The 23,204-nt window shown below is 38.8% G+C and overlaps 1 protein-coding gene across 1 annotated transcript; it reads right to left on the bottom strand.

Moving 5' to 3' along the window:
* Positions 1-1,733: 1,733 nt before the first annotated feature.
* Positions 1,734-21,699, bottom strand: rab3ab (RAB3A, member RAS oncogene family, b). Its single transcript, XM_030727766.1, has 5 exons — positions 21,608-21,699; positions 10,220-10,444; positions 4,388-4,506; positions 3,277-3,401; positions 1,734-2,742 (listed from the first exon to the last, which is right to left on the bottom strand). The coding sequence occupies exons 2-5, from the start codon at positions 10,442-10,444 to the stop codon at positions 2,552-2,554; spliced, it is 660 nt and encodes a 219-aa protein (XP_030583626.1). The 5' UTR covers positions 21,608-21,699; the 3' UTR covers positions 1,734-2,551.
* Positions 21,700-23,204: the final 1,505 nt, after the last annotated feature.

Below are 23,204 nucleotides of genomic sequence, written 5' to 3' on the forward strand. Positions count from 1 at the left end.
ACCTTTTTAAACTCGTAAAACTGGTCACACTCTTCATTCTGGCATCCCACAGCAAAAACAGCGAGCCGCTTCGTGAGCAATCTTTGGTGAAGTAAAAAGAAGGAATACCCGGCAATCCAGTTTTAACTGTGAAAACTGCAATAAAACCAAAGTGCAAATACTTTCTGAGTATTGAGTATTCGGAGCACAGAATATTTAACTCCTGCATTGGCTCGAGCTCCCCGGGTCAGCGAACAGTGAGCCTTCAGCGAACAGTGAGCCTTCAGCTGCACGACGTTTGCTTTGCTTTAAACAGTGCTGTCCATAATTAACCTGAAGACTGAGATCACACACAAACACACAAATAAACCGACGTCCGCACAAAAGCCCTCAATTATCTGGACAAAATGCTCTGTGATACTGAGGCTTTAGTAGTCTGAATAGTGTTTGTTAAGTCAGAATGTTCTCTGGCATGTCGTCTCCTGTCCAGAAAAGAATTGATGTCTCATTTGGAATAATGCAGTTGAACACATACGTGCAAATTAGATTTGAAATCAAAGTAAATGCCTTTGTCCCTTTATATACTGATATAAGCCATTCATGCTGCAGTATATTTAATGTTTTCCCTGTACTGAATCCCACTATCATGCTGTGCCATGTGTCAGTATGATCTTTACTGTCTTTAAGCCTCAACCAGCAAGACAAAAACTCAGGACTGTAGTTGTTAATCCAAATAATTGTGATTTGGATTTATTTAGAAAGAAACTGTCATTTCTGTGCAGTTCAAATAATTTTGAAAGCAAGCCGGCACACTGTCAAAGATTGGTAGGTCTACCAAGTAACCACAACAAACTCAGTTCTGGTCCTTTTGGGGATCATCCTAATCTGTCCTGATGTTTTCTTTCACTGCCTTCAAGCAAGCTACCAATAAAAAGCAAAATACCCCGAAGTATCAACAAAACAACAACATTGTTCTCGTCCTTCAAACCCTTGCCAACGTGTTTTAGGGAATGTTGAAATGTTTCAGTGTTTTGATATTTGATGAAGGAGCTGTGACTCCCAGGACGGCTATCAAAGAGATGAAAGCCTGAAGTCAGAAGGTTTCAGCTGTTACATGAGTCCAGCATCAGTATTTTACAAAAAGAGGTATCTGCAGAATTTTCTCTGCCTGATGGAAAATACTTTCATACGAGCTGTACAACCGTGTTGTACAAAACGCTTGTTAGTCATCTTCACATTAGCTTTCGGTGATGAAGACAAAGAAGCATCAAAACCTCTGTTGTTGGGATTATAAGAATACTGACAGATTTGATGACTTTAAGACTAAAGCGGTCTAACTTTTCTGAAAAAAAGAAATTCTTCTCCTTCCTCTAATATAGGAGTTATGTTAAGATGCTACATTTCACAGTAGTGAAAATCACACCAGGCAGATTTAGACATGTTAGTAACCGATGACTTATCTCGATGTTTAGCAGAAAGTTTACATTTTTGAAATTGCATTATTTCTGAAAGTAGCATGAGACATAACCAAGAGGGATACCGAGTGGCTCGCAGAATAGACGCTTCAATATATCTTCCAAACAACCAAAGACCTTTTATATTAGATATTTTCCTCCAGAAATGCATACCTGTAGATATTATATATATATATATATATATATATATATATATATATATATATATATATATATATATATATATATATATATATATATATATATATATATATATATATATATATATATATTGCACAACATTTATATGTACATTTGAAATAAATATAAGTAAATAAAATGTGTCTCTTCATTTTTTGCTATTTTTCATCTAGCTATAATTTGTTCATATCCCTCCCACCCCGTAAGTGTTTGAGTGTATGAAAAGAACAAACAGGGCACCAAGGTAAAAAACATAAAAAAAGGCAAAATGAAAATGCTCAGATGAATATCAAATGTTCTGAAACTTGGTGAGACAACAAAAAGAAACATTTATGACATATATGAAATGCATTACACTGATACCGAGCAGATCTCAGCTGGATCATCACTCCCATGTAACTGAGCAGTGGCCCTCTTGGTCACCAAATCCAAGGCTGGCATCTTTTCAAGATATTTGACTGACTGAAACAAAGAACTGTAAACATGGGAAGGATTTAAATGGCACTCTGAGGATGTACGTTACGCCGTCAAATCCTTCTTGTAAAACCACACCGATGAACAGGGAGACAACACAAGATGGGTTGGAAAGCTTCAAGAACCGGGCTGCGAAGAGTCTGACATGCTACGGTTTGATTTAAAGTGCTTTGGCATCATACCAGCACCTTACTTAGTGAAAACGACAACCTTTTAGCTCATTTATGCAGAGAAACTAGAAGCAATCACAGCAAAAAACACCAATCCGGAGCTTTTCAGACACTTTTCAACCTGATTCTTGTGACCTTTAGCCAATCTTCCTACAGAGACAAGCAGGAAAAGGAGTGAAATGGGTGATGAAGTACAGACCCAAGGACCTGTGGTCCTGCTGAAGGAGAACAAGGAGAAAGACAGTGGAAAAGGGTTTTGGAAAGTAGTCAGCTTTAGCATGCACAGTCCTGGTGAGGAGGAGCGGGCTGCTCTGTCAGCTGAGGCCCCTGTTTGGCCCCTGTGACGGCGGGATCGCCGGCATCCAGACTCTCAGACATCTTTTCGCAGATTATGTCGACCAGACGCTCAAAGGTCTGCTTCACATTGATGTTGTCCTTGGCGCTGGCCTCAAAGAACTCAAAACCTAGAGGAGAAACAGAGAGAGAGAGAGGTCACTGAGCCACATTCGGTCTGTCAGTCAAAAAGGATACACCTTGATATGTACTCAGCAGATTATATTTGGTGCAGTCAGAGCTAATCCAGTGAGTCACAAAGCTAACACAGAGAGGCAGATAACCTTTGACCTAGCATATTTGTCTTTGCACTGTAGGAGGAAGACAGAGCAGCCAGAGAAAACCAACACAGGCAGAGGGAGTGCAGTCAAACTCCGCACAGAAAAACAACAGCTGGCCGGCCTGTTTGAACCCAAAGGGGTTGATGGAGTGCAGACTGCAAACTCCTTCCTAGTTTATCAGATGGTACCAGCCTAAGAGAAGGCTCCACTCATGTTCCTACAAATAACAAGCACTATTAGTCTCCAAAAAGAGTTCTGAATGCTTCCATTTGAATATAAAAATTACGGATCCTGTAAAACTTGGAAAACACAGAGGTTTAATTTTGTGTGCATGCGTGCGTGCGTGTGCGTGTGTGTGTGTGTGTGTGTGCCCAATGAACTCACCAAGGTGTTCAGACAGCTGACGGCCTCTCTCTGAGCTCACCACTCGCTCGTCCTCCATGTCACACTTGTTTCCTACCAGCAGCACCTGGGCATTGTCCCACGAGTACGTTTTAATCTGAGTCGACCTGAAGGCCGACAAACCCAGCAATCAGAGAGGAAACTCAAAGGCTATAATGTCTGAATGCAACATAAAGCTTTTCAGTTAAGAATCACACTGATTGGAAAGCTAAAAGAAAAATGTGAATCTAAATATTGTTAAACTGAACATACAAAGTGTTTTAAGAATAACCAAAGGAGGTATTTTTTGTTGTGGATTAACCAAAGCAGCACAATCTCACTGATCTCATTGTCATTACTTACTGAAACATAAAGACTGAATGGCCCATAAACCCAGGGAATATCATCACAGTTTATCTTTCTGCTTGTTAACAAGGTTTGAGGCTTTGCCCTTTTAAAGTGTAGGTGGACCAAAAATGGAACACAAGAGATGTTTCCACTATGATGTTCTGGGAAAGTTATATGGCACAAGAGACTGAAGGTTCACAACAGAACTACAGTTCTAGCAGGAGACGAAAAGGATAAAAGACCACAATTACATCTCATTCTTCTGCAGAGACAGGAAGCACATATTGTGGTCTATTAAAATAGACAGAAACCTGAACTGGATCGGTGGCTCTGTTCTTCTATCTCCTGCATCCCTGCATCTATTTCTAGACCAATGCAGCTTATTCATCATCCACTCAACTCTCCCTCTCACAAAGCCCGATTTCACCAGAAAAACAGTAATAGAGGTTGATTTTTTTGAGTAAGCATGTATGTAAGCATGTAAAACACCCTCGTGGGAAAGCCCACAGGGGAGGACCACTGAAGTAAATAAGAAAACCAAGTAGTTTTAGTGTCTAAACTGCACCAAACAGCAAATGAAAGTAAGAGCAGTGTTTTCACAATAGATTTCTACTTGAAAGGCCTTGGTTTGATTAACATGTCCAAATAAGGATTTTTACTGGGCTTTTTAGCGCCTCATTAGATGCTCCTCCCATATACTGTTACTGCAAACACTCATGTAAATCTCCCCACCTCATCATCAGCACTACTTCAGCCAATAACATACCAGTCCTGGACAGCATTGAAGGAATCCTCGTTGGTGATGTCATACATGAGAATGAAGCCCATGGCTCCTCTGTAGTAAGCTGTGGTAATGGTGCGGTAACGTTCCTGGCCAGCCGTGTCCTGAGGAAATAAGAATAACTTAATAACAGTTTATTTTAAATCAACTTAGTGCTGAGTGCTTTAGACAAGGAGAGTTTGGAGATAAAGTTAGAGGTAAGGCTGAGGTGGTTTGGAAATGTGCAGAGGATAGTGGACATGTTGTGCAAAGGATGAAAAAGAGGGGAAAAAAGAGGAAAGCCACAGAGAAATTCAGAGATGTAATGAAGGAGAACATGCTGAGGGTTGGTGTGACTAAAGAGGATGCTAGAGTGAGCTAAATAGGGTGAGATGGAGGCAGAGGATCTGCTCTGGTGACTCTTAAAGGGAGCAGCCAAAAGAAGTAGAATTAAAGAGTGGAATAACATCATAACTGTGAATTCTGGCAGTTCTGTCTAAGGATATTAAGTCAGCTGTTAGACACAAATCCCTTAATGTTTCCCACACTCATCTGCAAACACTACAAACTATTAATATATTAATCAAAACTTTCCTTTTTGTTTCCAAATTTTTATTAACAAAAAGACAATATGGGTACCCAGAAAAAGCAAATTTAATTCCACGTGGTTATACCTCACAGGACAGTGTGGTTCAGGCACCTAAAAGCTCATAGCATGCAATACGCTTATATCAATAAAGATGCCAAAAGCTCACTGACAATGTGCCACATTGTTTCACTCAGGTATGTGTTTTAACGTTATGGCGTGCTTTGGTTAACACTTTGAACTCACACGGCAGTTTCTATAAGGAAGTAATGTTGAGAGCAGCTAGCAGCTCCGCGTGTGTTTGGTGTATTTTGTGAGTGCATCTATGCTGTGTAAAAATACAAACCTCACTGCTGCTGGAAAGGTGCTGACAACTTCAGAGCAGAACATATTAGAAAATGTATCTTTACTAACAGCTCTGACGCATCAGCAAATGCACTAGCATGTGACTTTATTTTAAAAAGTTTCATTTGACTTTATCAGTCACTTAGGCTGATAATACAGCACTGATTCGATGTTTTAAGTTTCCTGAATTTGAGTATCTTTAGTATCTTCAAGTACATTAAGACCTGTTTAGTCAAATTATTTCACCATTTTTACCCTTTTATTTAAACATTTACAGCATCTTACCCCATCGGTTCTTAGAGTCCTGTGCAGCAACTTTAAAGATTAGTTAGTTAAAGATTAAAGATTAGTTTTTTATTATAACTGAATGTTTTTATCCAATCAAATAATCGTCAGATAACCTTGTTCCACTTGTTTGATGAACTTGGCAGATATGTAAGCCACTGGAATCAAAGTGAGCCTAAACATGAGACATGTGCAAAACTGCCAGGCATCATATTCAGCATACAGCACTTATTGTTCTCAAGCGCTTTGTAAAGCTCGCATATTAAAAGGTCTCCGGTGGTTGTTGACAGTTCATCACCTCTTCTCTCATTTTTTCCAATGTAATGTTTGCCAAACAGTTATCCCGTCTCTGCACTCCCTGCTCTCTCTCTCTCTGTCTTTGGCCGGAGATCCAGGTGAGGTTGAATTTCAGTGCTAGGCCCTGATTATTGCTCAGGGAATTAAAGCAGTGTTTCTGCTAGCCAGCACCCTGCCTCGCCTTGTAAGCTGAGCAGCCTCTGTTCCAACAGCATCACTCAGCTGTCAGCGCAGAGATCCGCAAAGCAAAAGACTCATGCTGTTTTACACTTCACAGTCCAGATGGAAGCAAACAGTAGTAACAAATGTTTGTTTGACACTTTGACATTCATGACCATTTAAATACTCATACATTCAATGCACACATTCATAGATATGCTTTTTTCTGTAAGTGTCAGCTTGACATTTTGGGAAATGTTCTTATTTAGTTTCTTGCCAAGAGTCGGATAAGTCGATTGATTCCGCTCTTATGTCTGTTTGGCAAAGGTGAAGGGTTGAGTCTTTATTATATCGAGCAGAAGAGTGCTCTACCGGGACAGGTTATAACTTTATTAACCTGTTTTGGGCGTCAGACAGCCAGAGGCAGACAGGCGAAGAGCTTCAAAAACTGACTTTGCTCAAAAGGTACAAGTTCTACTGAAAAGAAGAATCTCCCTGTGAGCCTCACCTCCACATCCTTAGTCTATATACTGAAATGTAGACAGTTTTTTACTCTTTCATTTAGCATTCACTTCTACAACTAGTATTGAACTTTTTGGACATTTCTAATGGAATTATCTGACAAATAATATGTGGCACAGTCCATCCAATAAGTGTTTTGGTTTTGGTTTAGGTGAGTGAAATTCTAATATTTTATCAGTCTGTTAGTTAGCACTGATAAGCAGATACATGTGCTAGCCAGGTTTGCAACCTTTTAATGTCAAGGCTTCAAAATGCTGTGGCTAAAAACAGTGGGATGCTTATGCTGAAACCATATCTTTTATGAATAGAGTTGTTTGCAAATGCAAAAAGAGAAAACGTGCTAACAGGCAAGCTTTATTGGTGCTTGTTACCTTCGAACAGGACAAGACTAGCTGTATTTACCTGGTTTTGCTCACTATTCTAAACTAACCAGCTCCTGCCTAAAAAAAAAAAAAAAATATATATATATATATATATATATATATATATATATATATATATATATATATATATATATATATATATATATATATATATATATATGTATATATATATATATATATATATATATATATATGTATATATATATTATATCATGCTTTTAACCATTATTACTGCTATTGGTACAAACATGCTCATTCACACTAAAGGTCTACCTGTCATTAGGCAGAAATTACATTTAAAATGAAAAATCTAAAGATCACATCTTTGATAAAAGTCCCGACAAGCAGATAAATGCACAGAAAAACAGCATCTTGTGCAGAAAAACTGTGTGTCATCAATATGTCAATTCCTTCAGTCAGACATTATTGTTCTCAGGTCACTGGAAAGTTGCATTTTTAGCTTTGATCTGTGCTTTCCAAACTGTTGCTTATTATTTTCTGCAGCTACAGTTTGGACCCTCTTTGTGCACATCCACTAAGTGTGCACTGCAGGTTGTTCTGGATAAGTGCATCAGCTCTAGTCTATACCTAAAATGTCCGTGTAGGTAGCATTGAGTGGTGTTATATAATGAACACTGAAGTATTCATCTTTGAACTAACCATCAATTTTAGAAGAGTAAAGGGCTTAATGCACAATAAAAAAAAAATGAAAAAAAGGCTAATCTTTCCATCTGGCAAGATATAATGTAGCATAGCATTTTCATGGAGAGGCGAACTGATCATTTTTTGTTATGCACTGTGACATTACCATTTTCACCTTGTGTTTGTGTGTGTGTGTCTCATCATGGCAAAATATGGTCCTGAAGACACCTACTGTAGAAGGAACTCAAACCCTCCACTAAGGAAGGCTTGAGTATTGACTGGTTTTTATATGTCTGTCTAACTGGATGTCAGTTGACAGATTTTATTAGTGCGATTACTGTGGATGCCAATCATTTTCTCTGTCTACCTTTATAAACCTGGCAATTCTCAGTTTTATAAAACATTAACTGTAATCTGTTTGAATATTTAGACTGTTGGTTTAACCAGCAGTCTTTACTTTGGACTCTGAGAAACAGTGAACAAAACTTTTAAATGTCTCATCATCAAAACAATTTACAGCCCTACATCTACTGCTGCTGTTAATCATGAACAGTGGCTGTGTGGAAGCAGCAGCATGAGCCTCCACACAGCATCTCTGGCCTTCAGTATTAGCTGCAACGTGACACACAGTCAAACGTGACTTTAAATAACATGTGTGATTGTGTAAGTATATGTCACAGGTCTGCATAAATCACCATACACTGGAGTAAGTGCACACTGTGACATAAATATACACACTGTGTGTTCATGCAACCATTTTCATTTTTACTCTGCTAGCTGAACAGTGGGGGAGGGAGAGTGTGTGTGTGTGTGTGTGTGTATGTGTATGTGTGTGCATGTGTATATGTGTGTGTGAGGGAGAAAGGGAAGGGGGACATCTTCTGAGATGTGTAGTAATGGGGGAGGGGGAGAGCAGCACCCAGTCATCGGTTTCTTCTTCTCTGATTGGCCAATCGTGTCTTTCTCACCAGAGGCAAGACCTGAGAAAGGCTAACAACAGAGGCAGCCTTACACACAAAATATATACACATGTGCACACATACACACAATGCTTTGCTCACCATCACAGCTCTGGTTGCTGTTGAACTTGGTGTGAAGGTGGAAATGATGTAATTGTCTACAGCGTGACACTCAAACACCAGTTTCCTGCAGCTCGGCTCTGAGAGCCTGTTTTCCCAGCATGCTTGTCTCTAGTTTGCAGTTTAGAGCTTCGGCCGTCTTTAACTGCTGAGCTCTTAGAAGCCAACTTATGTCAGAGGAAAATCACTCTAAACACCTTATTGTTTGCTCCTGGGGGCATGTTACTGTAACTGGCTGTGTTTTTTCTTGTCATTACTTCAGTTCTAATGTATTCTGCTCTGTTTGTGTTCATGTGGGCATGCAGGCTGCAGCGAAGCCATTGCTGTATGCAAAATGTGTGCGTTAACTGGCATCTGACTTTGCATAATAAAACTACACCACAGGGCAGGATTTCAATGAGAAGCAGCTAACTCTTTAACACCTGATATGAAACATCTTTTTCAATTTTATTTGCCCTATTATGAGATCCCATCGGAACACGTGAATATCTATATTTGTTAATCAAATAATGATGATATCTTTTAAAGGCAAGGTTAAAAGTCTGACATCACAGACAGGGGCAAAAATGGCTTGAATACTGTACACGTGCAGGACAGTCCTTCCTGGAAGGTATTTATGGCTTTGCAGTTGCCTGCAAAAATGGTTGCATAAGGAATGAAAAAAAGACTTAAAAGGAACTGAAACCCAGCTTTATTTCTCAAATCCACACACCCATCTCACATGTCACTGAAGAAATCACTTTATGTTTGCATGTAGATACCACCTGGGCATTGCTGTGCACAAAACCTATGACTGATAAGCAGAGGAAAGAAAGGATAAATGCTTTTGCAGCCTTGGTGGGAAAACATGCAAACACACTGTAAACACGTGGTCTAAAGGTAACAGGTAAAAAAAAGTTGCTTGGGACACTGTGGAGAGCTGCAGCTGATCAAGTGATGGAAAAAATGAGGACAGTTTGGACGACAAGTGTGTGTGAAAAAAGTGAAGAGGCGCAGTGCTGCTTGCACACACAAACAAACTTGTGATGTACTTACTTGGTGTTGCTAATTAAAGGTCTCATTAGGCAGCATTTGCCATGAGTCACTTATATGTCTTATTTCAAACTAACTCAAGGAAGCGGTCAGATGGCTTAAATGTGGTTATAACATCAGGTGCACCAAGTGCAAACCAAGTGCACAGAGTTTTAATTTAAGTACGGTAAATAAATAAATGTCAAGTGCTTCCTGTGGGCTAAAAGAGTGGCAAAAATTCATATAGCCCCACTCATTTTTAAGCAGACTTTGAGAACAGTGTAAGAAGAATACTCAAAAGACCTTTATTTTTGAAAAAATATAGCAAAATAGCCAGAGAGTCAAGAATCAATTATTATTTCCATACAGGTAAAATTTCAGTTGTTTCAGCCATTTTTACTGCAGTGTCTCAGTTCTTTCTTTACAGTCAGTCTGTCAAATAAACTAAATTCAACTAGATATTAGTAAGCAAATTAAGCATAGTTTTTGGTTCGTAAAATGTCCCCTTTTTCATGTCTTGTCATCTTACCCAGATCTGTAATTTGATCCTCTTGTCATTCCTGTAGATGGTCTTCACCTTGAAGTCGATGCCAACTGTGCTGACAAAGGCCGGTGTGAAGGAGTCGTCGGCGTAGCGAAACAAGAAGGAGGTTTTGCCGACACTGCTGTTGCCAATGATGAGGATCTTGAACATATAATCAAAGTTCTGGTCAGAGGACTCCTTCTGCCCGTAGGTTGCTGTTGCCGAGGCCATCTGTGGACAAAGACAACAGAGAAAATCAAACTCCTGAAGTGACCTCACTGTCAGGGGTTACTATGTAAACAGATCGCAGTAACTTTCTCTGAAACAGGAATGACAATTTTGTGTTTCTTCCATTCCAATATACTCTGTAGAGTCACACACTAAAGGTTTCTGAGTAAGCGAGATCCACACTGTACACGTATGGTGTCGAGATCATGAGCAACAGAGCAACAAAGAGCAAAAATTGATATAAAGTAGGTGTTGATATAGAAATAGACGATGGATATCAGCAACTGGTAGTCAGCCAGGATCATACTCAATATACATTTCACTGTGGTTACTAGAAAAGCAAATCAGAAGACCCGATAAAGCTTTAGAGAAAACCTTGTATCTTTGTAAGAGGAAAATGCAGAAATGAGGTGATTAACAAGAACTTAATTGGCATAAATGACTTTAATAATGTTCCAAGCAAAAATGCTAAAAAGTTGCTATATCCAGATTCTAAGGATTATGGACTGTTGGCTAAACCTCAAAAGAGACTTGTCTGACTATTTCTCCTCTAACCAGCATTTTAATAAGAAAATGATTCACGAATGAATGACTCATTAAAAATTAGCAGGATGGAAGCTTGCTGATTTGATCTGTGAGATGAGGAATGAAGAGGTCATCCTTCTTGGCGATGGCAGATAGACCCTCAGATTGTGGGCGTCCATCTGCACAGTGCAAAGTGCAAAGAGGCACAGTGATACGAGGACGGGCACTGCCAATTAGCTAAGGCTATAAAAGCTGTGGTTCATGCTGCATACTGGGCCTACAAATAAACAATGTAGTAAATAAAAACGCAGGCATTCATTAAGGCACATTAGCAGGTGGACAGAATGCTTAATTAATGAGCATCGCTTTCATAAACAAAAGCAGACGAGGCCGCTGAAACAACAACAGTGGAGCTGTTTAACACAGAAGAGGTCGTACATTTAATGCGTGTTGAGACAAAAGATGCTGTCAGCATCTGTTAGACTCAGCATAACAGATGATAGTGATTAACTAGCGTGCTTTACACGCTGCACATTTGCTTCATGGGCATTAATCAAAACCACATATTGCAATGTTAGGGGAAAATAGAAAACCCCATCTGAGTTTTCCTCATTGGTGAAATGTTGGAGGCAATCAGTCACACTGAGATGGGGGTGTGTGAGGAGTAATGCAGCATGAACTTATCTTGGAGTTTGATTCTCACCAGCTGGACATGTAGTTGAAAGCCCGTCGCATCCATTATTTTCTATTTCAATCAATTATTCAATTATCTAAGCAAAAAAATATGGTTGCTTAAAGATTATTACCCCCAAATATGATTTCAAATGTTTCTTTGCAAAATGGATGACTAAAAGGTGCTGCTACCATATGAAGGATCAAGTCCAGGAAGATCTTTTGCTGATGATGGGCAGTTCTTCACTGCAGGAGTCACATACTTACAGGTGAAGTTACGCTCTGCAGCCTAACATGTACACCAACAACACCACAGAGAAGTAAGTATATGACAGTAATAACTTCAAATTGCCTACATACAATACCAATATCACTAGTGTGTCCAAACTTTACACACAACAGTGGGACTAATTTTCCTGGAACAGAAGGAGAAACTATTGTCTGCAGTTATGTAACTTCCTACAGCAGCCATGAAGCTTTCAAGGGGACTCCAGTCTATGTTTACCATATGTACAGCACAAGATTGTTACTTTCAAGGGGACTAGAATTCAAGTTTAATGAATTTCTTGGAAAGCTGTTGAAGTGTCTGTGTATAAACACCAAGCTCACTTGTAACAATTCTTCCTCAATATCATGACTTCATCAAGGTGATAAAGGATGGTAATCAGTTTACTGTAGTGAATTTTGCTAATACTGAAATGCTGTGTTTTATTTTAAAAGAGAAACTGACAATAGATGAAAACATATTGGTCCTTCATTACTGTGTGCCTCTTATTTCCATCAGAAGTTTGGTTAGTTTTAGACACAAAAATGTCCTTAGGTTAGGCTCTAACAATGAGGCTGGTTAGTAGTTGGATCCTAACATCAAAAAATGGAAGATACGCATGAGCTAGTTTTACATATTTACTCAGCAAGGTCAAAATCTACAAAATCATGAACATCCATTAAGATTTGTTGACTTGTATGGTTTTTATAAACAAAAGGTTTTTAGAAACTAAAACATTAAAAAAAAAACCAGAAAAATTCAAATGTAGCCACAAATGGGTTGGGGTCAGTTTGGTGTCTGTGGCTTATAGCGTGCAATAGTGACTTTCAATCTAGAAAATAGAAGAACAAACATTAAAAGAAGCTCACTACATTTTAAAAAGGGACCCTCAGGCCGTTGCTGTGTTTTAAATCAGACTGCAGATCTGCTCTAACAGACAGCCAAACATCCTGACATGCCTGAGAACAACAGCGGCTTCACTGAAACTTGCACCGCTGTTATGTTACTGCATTAGCTGTCCAGGACTACAAAGATTCAAGCCTACAAGACCTGAAAGGATTCAGAAAACACAGCGACTCTTCAGAGCACAATGGCTTTAGCCCACAGGACTCAGTGCCTTCACCCGCCTCTATATTTAGACTGTTATCTCAACTCGGCAGCAGTGGGACACTAGAACTCTGAGAGAATAAAGAACAAACAAAACAACTGCACCCCCCTCACAGCTCGGGCCTATCGGCTTACATGCAGGAACACAGAGATGCTTGTTAAATAATGAAGAAGCTCCGACCCTTCCTCATCACATTTTGTTAAGCAAACGGGGGCTGAGCAGGTGGGTCGAGATGTGATACAACCTGCAGTCAGAAGGCTGCACGGAGGCTCACGGAAAACATTCATAAACATTCATGAAGCTGTTTCATGTAAACAGGATTTGCTCAGGTTTCTAAACTGAGAGCATCTGAAAATGCAGCAGCCACATGGCTGCCAATATCTTTTTAGTTGATGACTTCTGCTCTGCTTGTGACGTCACAAATCTGCAGCTTCAGGATCTGTGCATACTTCAACAGCCTTCAAAAATAAGCCATGCATACTCTTTGAAAGAGGAGATCTAATCAATAATAATTATGGATTTGAAATGCGTGATTAACTTGCAATTACTGAATCCCAATAAGGAAATATAAAACTTGGTTTTTAAATTATGTACCTTGTTTTTAATGCATTTTCCCTAAATTTGCAAATATTACCATAGATTTTTAGATCTGAATATGTTTTCTCTGTAAAGCATATAGTACTATGCAAAGATCTTTAGCTAGTCAGTCATTTCTTTATATTTTGCTAGGAAAATGGGAAATAAGTGCAGTGATTTATTGGAACATGCAAACATAGAAATAAAGTATATACGGCAAAAACAGAATTTTGGTACTGGAGAAAAATGAGTGGAAAAACAATCAATGCCCAAAGAAAAACTTTTAAAAACCTTCAGAAAGTCTGCTGAACTATCTGAACTATTGCTCAAGACCATTTTAAAACATTCCAAGAAAGTCTGGCTCCTTGTAAGCAAAAAAATACGGAAATGAGGGGTGGCTCAAAACTTTTGCACAGTATTGTAATTTATTGAAAAGTGTGTTCTAAGATGGCTGCAAGATACTGTTTAATCATACAGCATCAGGACAAAACAAGCAAAAAAGGTAACAATCAGGAAAGGCACGGTGATAATTTAAGTGACTGTAAAAACAAAGAATATGAAGCAAAAGAAGAAATACTTTGATTCACTTGTCTTACTGCTTTCTGACCCCTAAAACTGGACAAAAAGGGCTGCATTTAACTTGAAAGAGTCATTTCTTCATTTGGAATGCATTCTGCAGAAGTCCATAGCTAATACACAAACATAAAAAGTATAGGGTTCATTGATATTCCCACTCTTACAGCATAATCCCTTTTCACTCTTTCACTTTCAGTCTTTAATTGGTCGGTTCACTTCAGGTGAGACTGATGAGGTGCAGCTCAGCATTGATAGTCTAAATCTTTTCTTTCCTTTTCACATGCTGGAAAATTGGAGTTTCAGTCACAGCAGGAGCACTGCAGTGTGACTCACTGACTGTGATGAGCATAATCCACATAAACAACAGAAAATGAAAAGCAAACACGCAGCTGAAGGGGACGACCAGTGTGTTGAATCAAGTGATCCGCAATTATGGCACAGTGGGGAAAAAAAAAAAAAAAAAAAAAAGTTTACTGTTGCTTTTCCCGTCCCGTTCCTGACAGATGCAGGGCCAACCTAAACAACAGGAGATACTTGCATCCCATAATTCCTTGCAGTATTTAAAGGAAGACGTGCCTGCAAACTTCATGGTGCAGTGTGGTGTCTGTGAATTGCACCGAGTGAGAAAAGATCAAAAAAACAATTTAAAAAATATATAATTTATTGATTAGCCATATAATTGCATGCTCATATTTAGCTATTCATGCATTTGAGGAAATGGAGTATTATTTTCAGCCTTTAGTCAGAGCTCTGCCTCAGGATTGGCCTATATGTCACTGCTTTGCTCTTTTTTTTTGTTTGTTTGTTTTACATGGCCCAGTTTGCATTAAAACCCCCACCCTGGTTCTCTGTGGGGTTTTCTTCCTGATTAAGTCAGTTTTTACTCCTCAATGTCAACAAGTAGATGGTATATATTGTGATTTGGCACTATACTATAAATGGCAGCATAGAGTTTGCATGACCTCCATGTGCTCGTGCAGGACTGGTCCAAGAGCTCTGGTTTCTTTGGCTGTCAAAACAATACTAGGACAGTCTAAGTATCCCTGACTAAAACAGGCTGTTTCATTTCCTGGTTAAATAGAGGTTAAATACATCAGTGCTTCCTTCTCAGCCAGTCATAGAAAAATGATCTGATCACAGCTGTAAATATCAGCATCAAGTCTGAAGAGGCTGAATAAGATTTGACGCCTAAAATTCAACAATTACCTTCAGACTAAGCTTCAGTGAGCCAGCTGGAAGTGAGCTCGCACTTGATCACAGTCAGGGTTTGGTGTTTGATTTCCTTTTTGGCAAGCCTTATTAAAAATGTATCTACTCTTGTTACCGCTGCACGACAGTGTCTGCTCAGCTCTGCAGATATTTCTGTCCATGTGCTTGTTATCGACGGGCTTCTTTGAGCCGAGTCAGCGGTGTTAAAGTGATAGCGCCTCAGGCAATTACATCAAGTTTTGCACTTAGAGACATTTGAATCAAGGTCTCACAGTCAGTTCAGACTGTCAAATGTAATGCCTTACTTCTTTTTTTTTTGTTGCATTAATATACTTTCCTTCTGCTGGCTGTACTGTTAAAAGTCCATATTCTCTCAGATTTCTATTTATACCTTTAGAAACATTTGCTACAGTCTTAGTGCTGTGATTCACAACCTCTTTCATAAAATCAGGCCCCTAAAATGCATTTGTATTGATTCCTTTATAAACCTAAGTGGTGCCATTTTCCATTATTGACAGCAGTGATTCAAGGAGTTTAAAAATGATCAGCCACTGCTGGAACTGTGGATCTTGGCGAACACTGCAAAGGCTGCTGCCGGCTTTCAGAAGAAACAGTTGAGCGTCGGCTGTGTGTGACGGTGTGGTGAGATTATTGCTGCTTTTCCTCTGCTCCTCCAAGATTAGCTGCGGAGAAGAGAGTTGGTTTAACCTTCACTAATTCGATACAGAAGCTTACAGAGAGAGGCCTTTGTGTTTAATCTCAAAGTAATTAACAAATTCCCATTGTGCCAGTGCCTTCCAGCCTCCAGAATGCTGCTGCTTTCATTTGATTTTGGTGGTAAACTGCCAAAACATCAGGTGTTCGGCCACTGTAAGAGCTGCCTGGATATTATCAGCCTCATGAGGCCGCAGCAAAATTTGAAAGATTTCAACCTTTAAAGGTTTACAAACCCGTGCTGTGATTCTTGTGCTGCTTAGTCAGCTGTTATCACAGCTGTAGCCAATATAGTTTATTCTAATACTGAATAATAAATTGTTGGATCTGCCTGTAAAATGTCATAGCATATTGAAAAATGTAGGAAATAAATATTTCCCACAGCCCAGAGTGACATCTTCAGATGTCTTGTTTTTTTTTTGTTGCCATTTTTAAAAAAATCTAAAGCTATAAATTAATCATCAAAATCATTGCAGATGATGGTGACAAGATCTGTTATGCATATTCGCCTCTTTCCTCTTACCGTTGCCTTTACCATTTTCCTGGTATAATATATTTGATATTGAATTTTTGTGCATGTCATCTCAACTGCTGAATATGCTGACTCACATCCCTGTTTGCCCACAGGGATCAATCAGGTCTAACAATACAGTCATCATCTGCATCATGCATTAAAGAGTATAGAAATATATATATAAATAACACCAGCAATTTTAAACTAAATTATGTATGTAAGTCGAGGAGAAAACAGTGATGTTTGGTTAATATTGACTGTTTTTCTTTTTAGGCTTCCTGCAATCAGGTGATTATGATGGTTCAAAGCTGCAAGAAGAAAACCACAATAGCACCCCGTTTCACACAGGCAGCAAATTTCCACAGTTAGGGTCCCATCAAAGAAAAAGAGATTTTAAAATTGCTCCCGAAGTCTGAAGAGCAGCAAGATGAGCCTGAACGCCAGGAGGAAAATTTATTCAGAGTTCAAGCTAGGACGGCAAAAGACTGCAAGCCCGAGAGTGACAGTCGCTGCTGAAGATAACGCCTTCCATCATGGAGAGGGTAGGAGAAATGGAGGAGCGGGAGCATGCTTTAACAGGCCTTAATCAGGCAGAGCTAATAAAGCTAATAATAACCAAATCTGTTACTGCAGTGACTTTTAGTTTTAGATTGGCTGCTTTGAATATATCCTTGTAAGATCAGGATGAGTCACTAAGAAAATGGTGATATCAAGGAAGAATTTATGTAATAAGCACTAAAGCTTGATTAAAAAAATAATATAATTAACTATTATAATTAACAATGCTCTTTAGTACCTAACATGCTTCTTGTCTGTGCATTTCCACTGAAGCATGGTTTTCTGCTTTGCTCAAAAGCACCTTGTCAGTAGTTATAGCTTCATGCCACTGTCTCTCTAACCAAACAACGTCTTAATTTTTTTCTTCACACTAATCCAATCACGACTAAGAGTTGTAGGTTTCAGAGCTGGATGATGACATCACCGAGCTCTCCTCTAAACCTGCCACCTAAAAGAGATTGATGTCCCGCAGGAGCTCGACGGACCCAGAGCTGAGTGCTCCTGCAGCCAGCCAGTCAGGTTCATCTAATCAGGACTGGCAGACTTTGTGCAGACAGCTAATCCGCAGCTGATCCCAGATCACCCAAACACCTCCTTGCTTTAAGACGGTTACTGAGATGACTCACAGAGAGATTTTCAACATCTCTTTTCAACAAAGTCACAGGAAAGTTATGCTACCAGAACACAGAGGGTTACCAAGCCTAGCATGTCCAATCAAGTTCATTACAAGTAACTAAATCAGAAAATTATGAGTGTTTGTGTTTCTGATTTGTACCAAAAAAAACAAAAAAAAAAAACAGTCCCACTCCCTGCAGATCCCTGTACCAGGACAGATTCTATCTATTATTAAAATTGCTCCCATTTTTCAAAGGTTGCTAAGCATGCCACACAGTGAAAAAGCTGTGTGTCATTACTCTGACTGATACCGCTTGCTTTGCTTTATTTTTGTTCCATCAAATGGACTCAAGCTGCATTTGTTTAGAACAGTTTCATCGTTGTCAGCGAGTGATTGTTTGGGTTCTGATTTGTGGCTTTGGCTGGAGCATAAATGAGTTTTTCAAATCTTAGTCTGGTCTGCTGATGGGGATGAGGTGACTTGTTGGATTTCAAAATTCTACCAAGTGTCTCTTATCCATCAAACTAAAGGTTTTGGCCTTTTTATGGGAACAGTTATTGGCTGAATTTGTGGAAGTTTTGTCAGGTGGAAAACAAAACAGTTGTCTTGGTTAGGGTTTCATGGTGCTATCCTCCTTAAGAGCTGCTCAGTTAGTTGGATCTTTTTGTTTTAGACTGGAATGGTACTGACAGCTTTTCTACTCAATTTTGAGCACTCAAAGAGCTTTTTTACTAGAAGCCTCATTCACTCATTCATACAAGTGCTTTTTTTTTTTTTACGCCTAAACACTTTTAGCCTAACATTCACTCACTCACTCTGATGGATGCATCTGGGGAAACTTGCCCATGGATACTTTAACATGAAGACTAGAGGAGCAGGGATCAAATCACCAACCTTCCAAATGGTAGAAAACCTGCTCTGCATCATAACTGTTAAATTATGATGGGGTTTTTAACACTTTTAAACCAAAAGACTAACCAATTAATCAAGAATATAATAAGCAGATTGTTTAGCAATTATAATAATCACTATTTGGGGACCAGTGTTTAACAAATCTACAAATCAAACTCTACCTGCTGTACATCTCTGCACTCCCCACCTTGCAGCATCATTCTTGTTAAACACACGTATCATTAATGATCAATACTTCTTAATCAAGGCGTCAATGCCACCTTCTTTCCTTGTAAATGATAAGAGTGATGAGATCCACCTATCTGCAACCCATTCCTTTCTTTATTAGAACAAATAGAGTGATGAAACTAATGAATTACATTTACTCAAACGCTGCATTTTATTACTTACCTACATTACTCTATTACATACTTTCAAGCTTACAGTGCATTTATAAAAGGACACACTGCTGTGAATCCAACAGGCAGTCATATAATCAGCTTCATATGGACCAAAGAATTGTTTAGTCTACATAACTGATACTACAGTAACATAATAATCCAACAATGAGAGGACGAGGGCCAATTCAGCTGAAAAAGTATTTGTACTTAAGTCAAATGTATTAATTAACTGATAAAACATTTTTTTTAATGTCGCATTACTTTTACTACTTTTACTCATAATCTTCACACCCACACATGGCACAGAAGAGCTTTAATGAATCCACTGTTCATCTGCCACTAGATTGAATGAAGCGCGATGGGTGTGCGGATGCTGCAGTGGAACTCTTTCCATCCTCACTCGCTCATGTTTATTCCACTCCACACTGGCCAAGAGGCTTGTTAAATTCAAATCTGCTTGATTTGGCAGGGCTATTGCCATTTAAAAGTGAAGTCAGCAGCCACTTCACCTCTGACCTCTTTAGCAAAATGCTGGTGTTTGCGTCTTTCCTCGCTACCTCCTGCACCGTTCTCCTTTGTGCTTTTGATGCAGTGACAGTTAAAAATAAATCCAAAGTCTTGTCGGTGTTTCTCAGCTTACCATGTTGATATTTACTAAAACCCATCTGATGGAACATTTACAGTCACTAACCAGCTTTATGTGTGAAACAATAACTAACAACCTACTGAAACAAGACAGCAGTGGTGTTACTCTGCTCCTAGTTTTGCCTGAGACAGCATTCCACCCCTTTCCTCCAATCACGTGCCTTCTTTCTCTAGGAAGCGTGGAGATGCAGATGAGAGGAGGGGAAGCTAAAAATATCATCACTTCATTCTCTGCTCACCCCCCCTCCACAGAAAACAGAAAGCAGCAAAGAGAGCAGCCAGGATCTGAGAGATGCTTTTTGGGAATTCAGTCTGCAGGTGAATCTGAGACATTAAAAAATAATCAACATGTTTGTACACCACTGCATGTGTTTGCTTTTTAAATTCCAAAATCATATTGATTCTTCCCACACTTTACTTTATGCTTAAGAATGGTGTATTTGGATAAACCTTTTTGAGAGCCTGTTATTAAAGCTGTCTCATCCTAAAAGCTGATGAGCTATGCTGTGCTTACATAGAGATTTGGTCTCAGACAGTTTTTGTGTGGGAAAAAACAACCCTCTAAAGTATCTTTAGATGATCGTGGTTTAGATTAAGAAATTTAACCTTTAAGTCTGCGTTTCTGCACGTGTTCAGACAGGCATCTCTCAGTCACTCCTAATGCTGACAAACTGACTGAAATGTAATAAAAAGACATCAACCCAGCATATCAGTAGCATCTCTGTGTGTGTGTTTTGCCATGTGAAGCAGCAGATGCGTCACTTTTGCCTTTAGCCAGTAAGTTTACTGTCAGCAGAGGAGATGCAGATGTGGTCTGCAGGCTGTGAGCTCACATCCAGACTCTGTCCAAAGCATGATAGCATGTTTGCAGGCAATTCCACCGGGCTCTTTGCATTGTCTGATTGTATTATTATATATATCGATTAACCTTGAAAGCCAAACTACTGGCTAATAAGCTGACACAACAAAACTTTACTGCATAGTTGTCAGTAGGCTCCTGCATAAAGCTGTAAAGCTCTGAAGCAGCAGGTGAATTACAGTAGATGAGAGTCTATGCGTCTTCTGTCACACATGCGCGCGCACATACGCGCGCGTTCATCTATATACCTCTGTAGCAGCACATAATTCAAATATATAAAGACAATATGCAAAATTTAGTATACACAAGTCTGTATATGTAATATTTTTCTTGTGAATGAAAGAACAGCCCTCATTCAGTCCTTACTCCCAGAGATCTGACTCAGTGTTTTAGCTCAGCACGGGAACACAACAGTCCTCCATATGGCTCCCCGTAGAGCGCGGTCCATGGATTAAATACCAGCAATATTCTTGTAATCTTCCTGGTATTCGGACTGTTGTATGATACTCTGCGCTGACCTTTTGCTATTATATGATACTTATTAACATACTAAATGTTCAGCCTATTCAAAAATTATTGTCTGTATGCGTTAAAAAAAACAAAACAAAAAAAAACACAGGTTACAATTGTTTACTGTAGTCCGGTTTGCTCTACCTGTGTTTATATTGTATTCCACTGACCCTTCCTCAGATCCATTTAAACCTGTTTACTTGATTTAACCCATCGGACGGTGTGAACGCCTTTTCCTCCAGGACAGGCCGTGAGTCAAGCCAGAGACCACCACCACTACAGCAGCATCAGCCCTCATCCAACCACCAACCACACAGATAACAACAATCAGCTTTTTTTTTTTTACGGGCTGCATCTGCGACGGTTTTGTGGTTTTCACAATGGAAACATCTGCTAAGGCAGGCATCTCATGTTCTATCGTTTGAAATGTTTTTACTGGATGACTAAAATAAAGAGAAACTCAAACAGTAAAATACAGCCCATCTAAAAGTTAATGTATGATTTTATGTCCATGCGACAAAACCCACCTTTATAGATTTCTATCTTGCTGCTATCCTCCACGTCCAGCACCCGCAGAAACACCACCACTGTCAGGTCAGAAACGCTGCGCAACACAACATCCTATCGTTGATTTCAAAATAAAAGGCGTAAAAACCGGTGTTTGTGTAAATGGGAGAAAATGCCTTCCCGATAAATCTAATTCTGATACTGCATAAAGTGTAGCGACTATTTTGATTTCAAAAGCTATAAATGCAATATACAATTTAATTGTAATGTTTTTTTAAGTTTAAATTGAAAGATAAAATTGATTTCAATCATTCAACAGGATATACAATTCTTTGTTTTTATTATGTTAACTTTTAAAATAGATGATAATGGATACAATAGAACTACAGCCAACATATTTTTCTTCCCCTGCAAAACCTGCTACCTGGTGAACTTTTTAAGCAGGGGTGGATAAAGTCTTCAGATCATTTATAAAGGTAAATGCCACACTGTAAAAAATTACCTGTTTCTGCATTAAAACTGTTAGATAAGTGGAAATAAACACCAGTATTAAATGTCACGAAGCAGATTATTGCCTTTATGCACAATAATCATGCTGCATATATTGTTTGATTGATGCAAATGACATATTACTCTGTGAACATTTGCAATGACACCTGATTGACGTGGTTTGTTTAGAACTGTATCTTTCTTTCTCTATAACTAACTTTCTCGATTATATATATTTTTTTGTTAATGATTACTGTATAATGTAAAAATCTGGGAAATGATAAGAAATGTTCTTAAATTTACTTAGAGCCCAAAGTAACACCAAAACCCCCAATTCTTATTTTGTTAAACTGAAAATCAAAACCCAAAAGAAAAATATTAATAAATTGTAACTGCCAAATTAATTAACAGGAAAAAAAAATCCTCACATATGAAAAGCCACAGTCATGATTTTTTTTTTAATAATTTGTATTTATTTGTTTTTGTTTGGTTACTTATTTAAGAAACATACTTACATCAGTAAAGTGCAAGTACCTCAAAACATCATTTAAAAAAACCTTTTTCATACATGCACTTGTAATTCCAATGATTAATAAACAAATAACTCATACCTCACTGTATTTTTAAACAAATTTTTGTAACCTATTTATTTAATATTGGCTTTTATTTTGAAAGGAAAAAAAAAGATTTCCAGTCCTTCTGTAACTCAGTTCATGAAGGCGACTTAAATGAATGACAAGTGGGCGGGGTTTAGGGGGACGTGTGGAACCTTGACGTCCAGTCCAACGAATCCGGAGCCATAAGAAGCGTCCTGAAACGTTCCACCTCAAACACTGAACTGATCGTTTATTATTGATGAAAGCTGCCGGAGAGGCTGAATTATTGATCAGGAGGTCAGCAGTAACCACTGAGTCCATTCCCACCCAATAACAGACACTGGTCCAATAATGTACTGTAAAACTGTCACTGCAAAAAAAAAAAGAAAGTGCATCATGTAAAATATCAGTGGCCATGCAGTATTTTCTAAAGTATTCATATTTCTTAATAACTACAGAGAAGGAGCACAGCAGGGAGCAATGCACATAGACTTGATGCAGGCAAACCTGAGTTTAATGTTTAATGTGTGTT

The sequence above is a fragment of the Archocentrus centrarchus genome, chromosome 4, assembly GCF_007364275.1.
Source record: "Archocentrus centrarchus isolate MPI-CPG fArcCen1 chromosome 4, fArcCen1, whole genome shotgun sequence".
Lineage (NCBI taxonomy): Eukaryota > Metazoa > Chordata > Actinopteri > Cichliformes > Cichlidae > Archocentrus > Archocentrus centrarchus.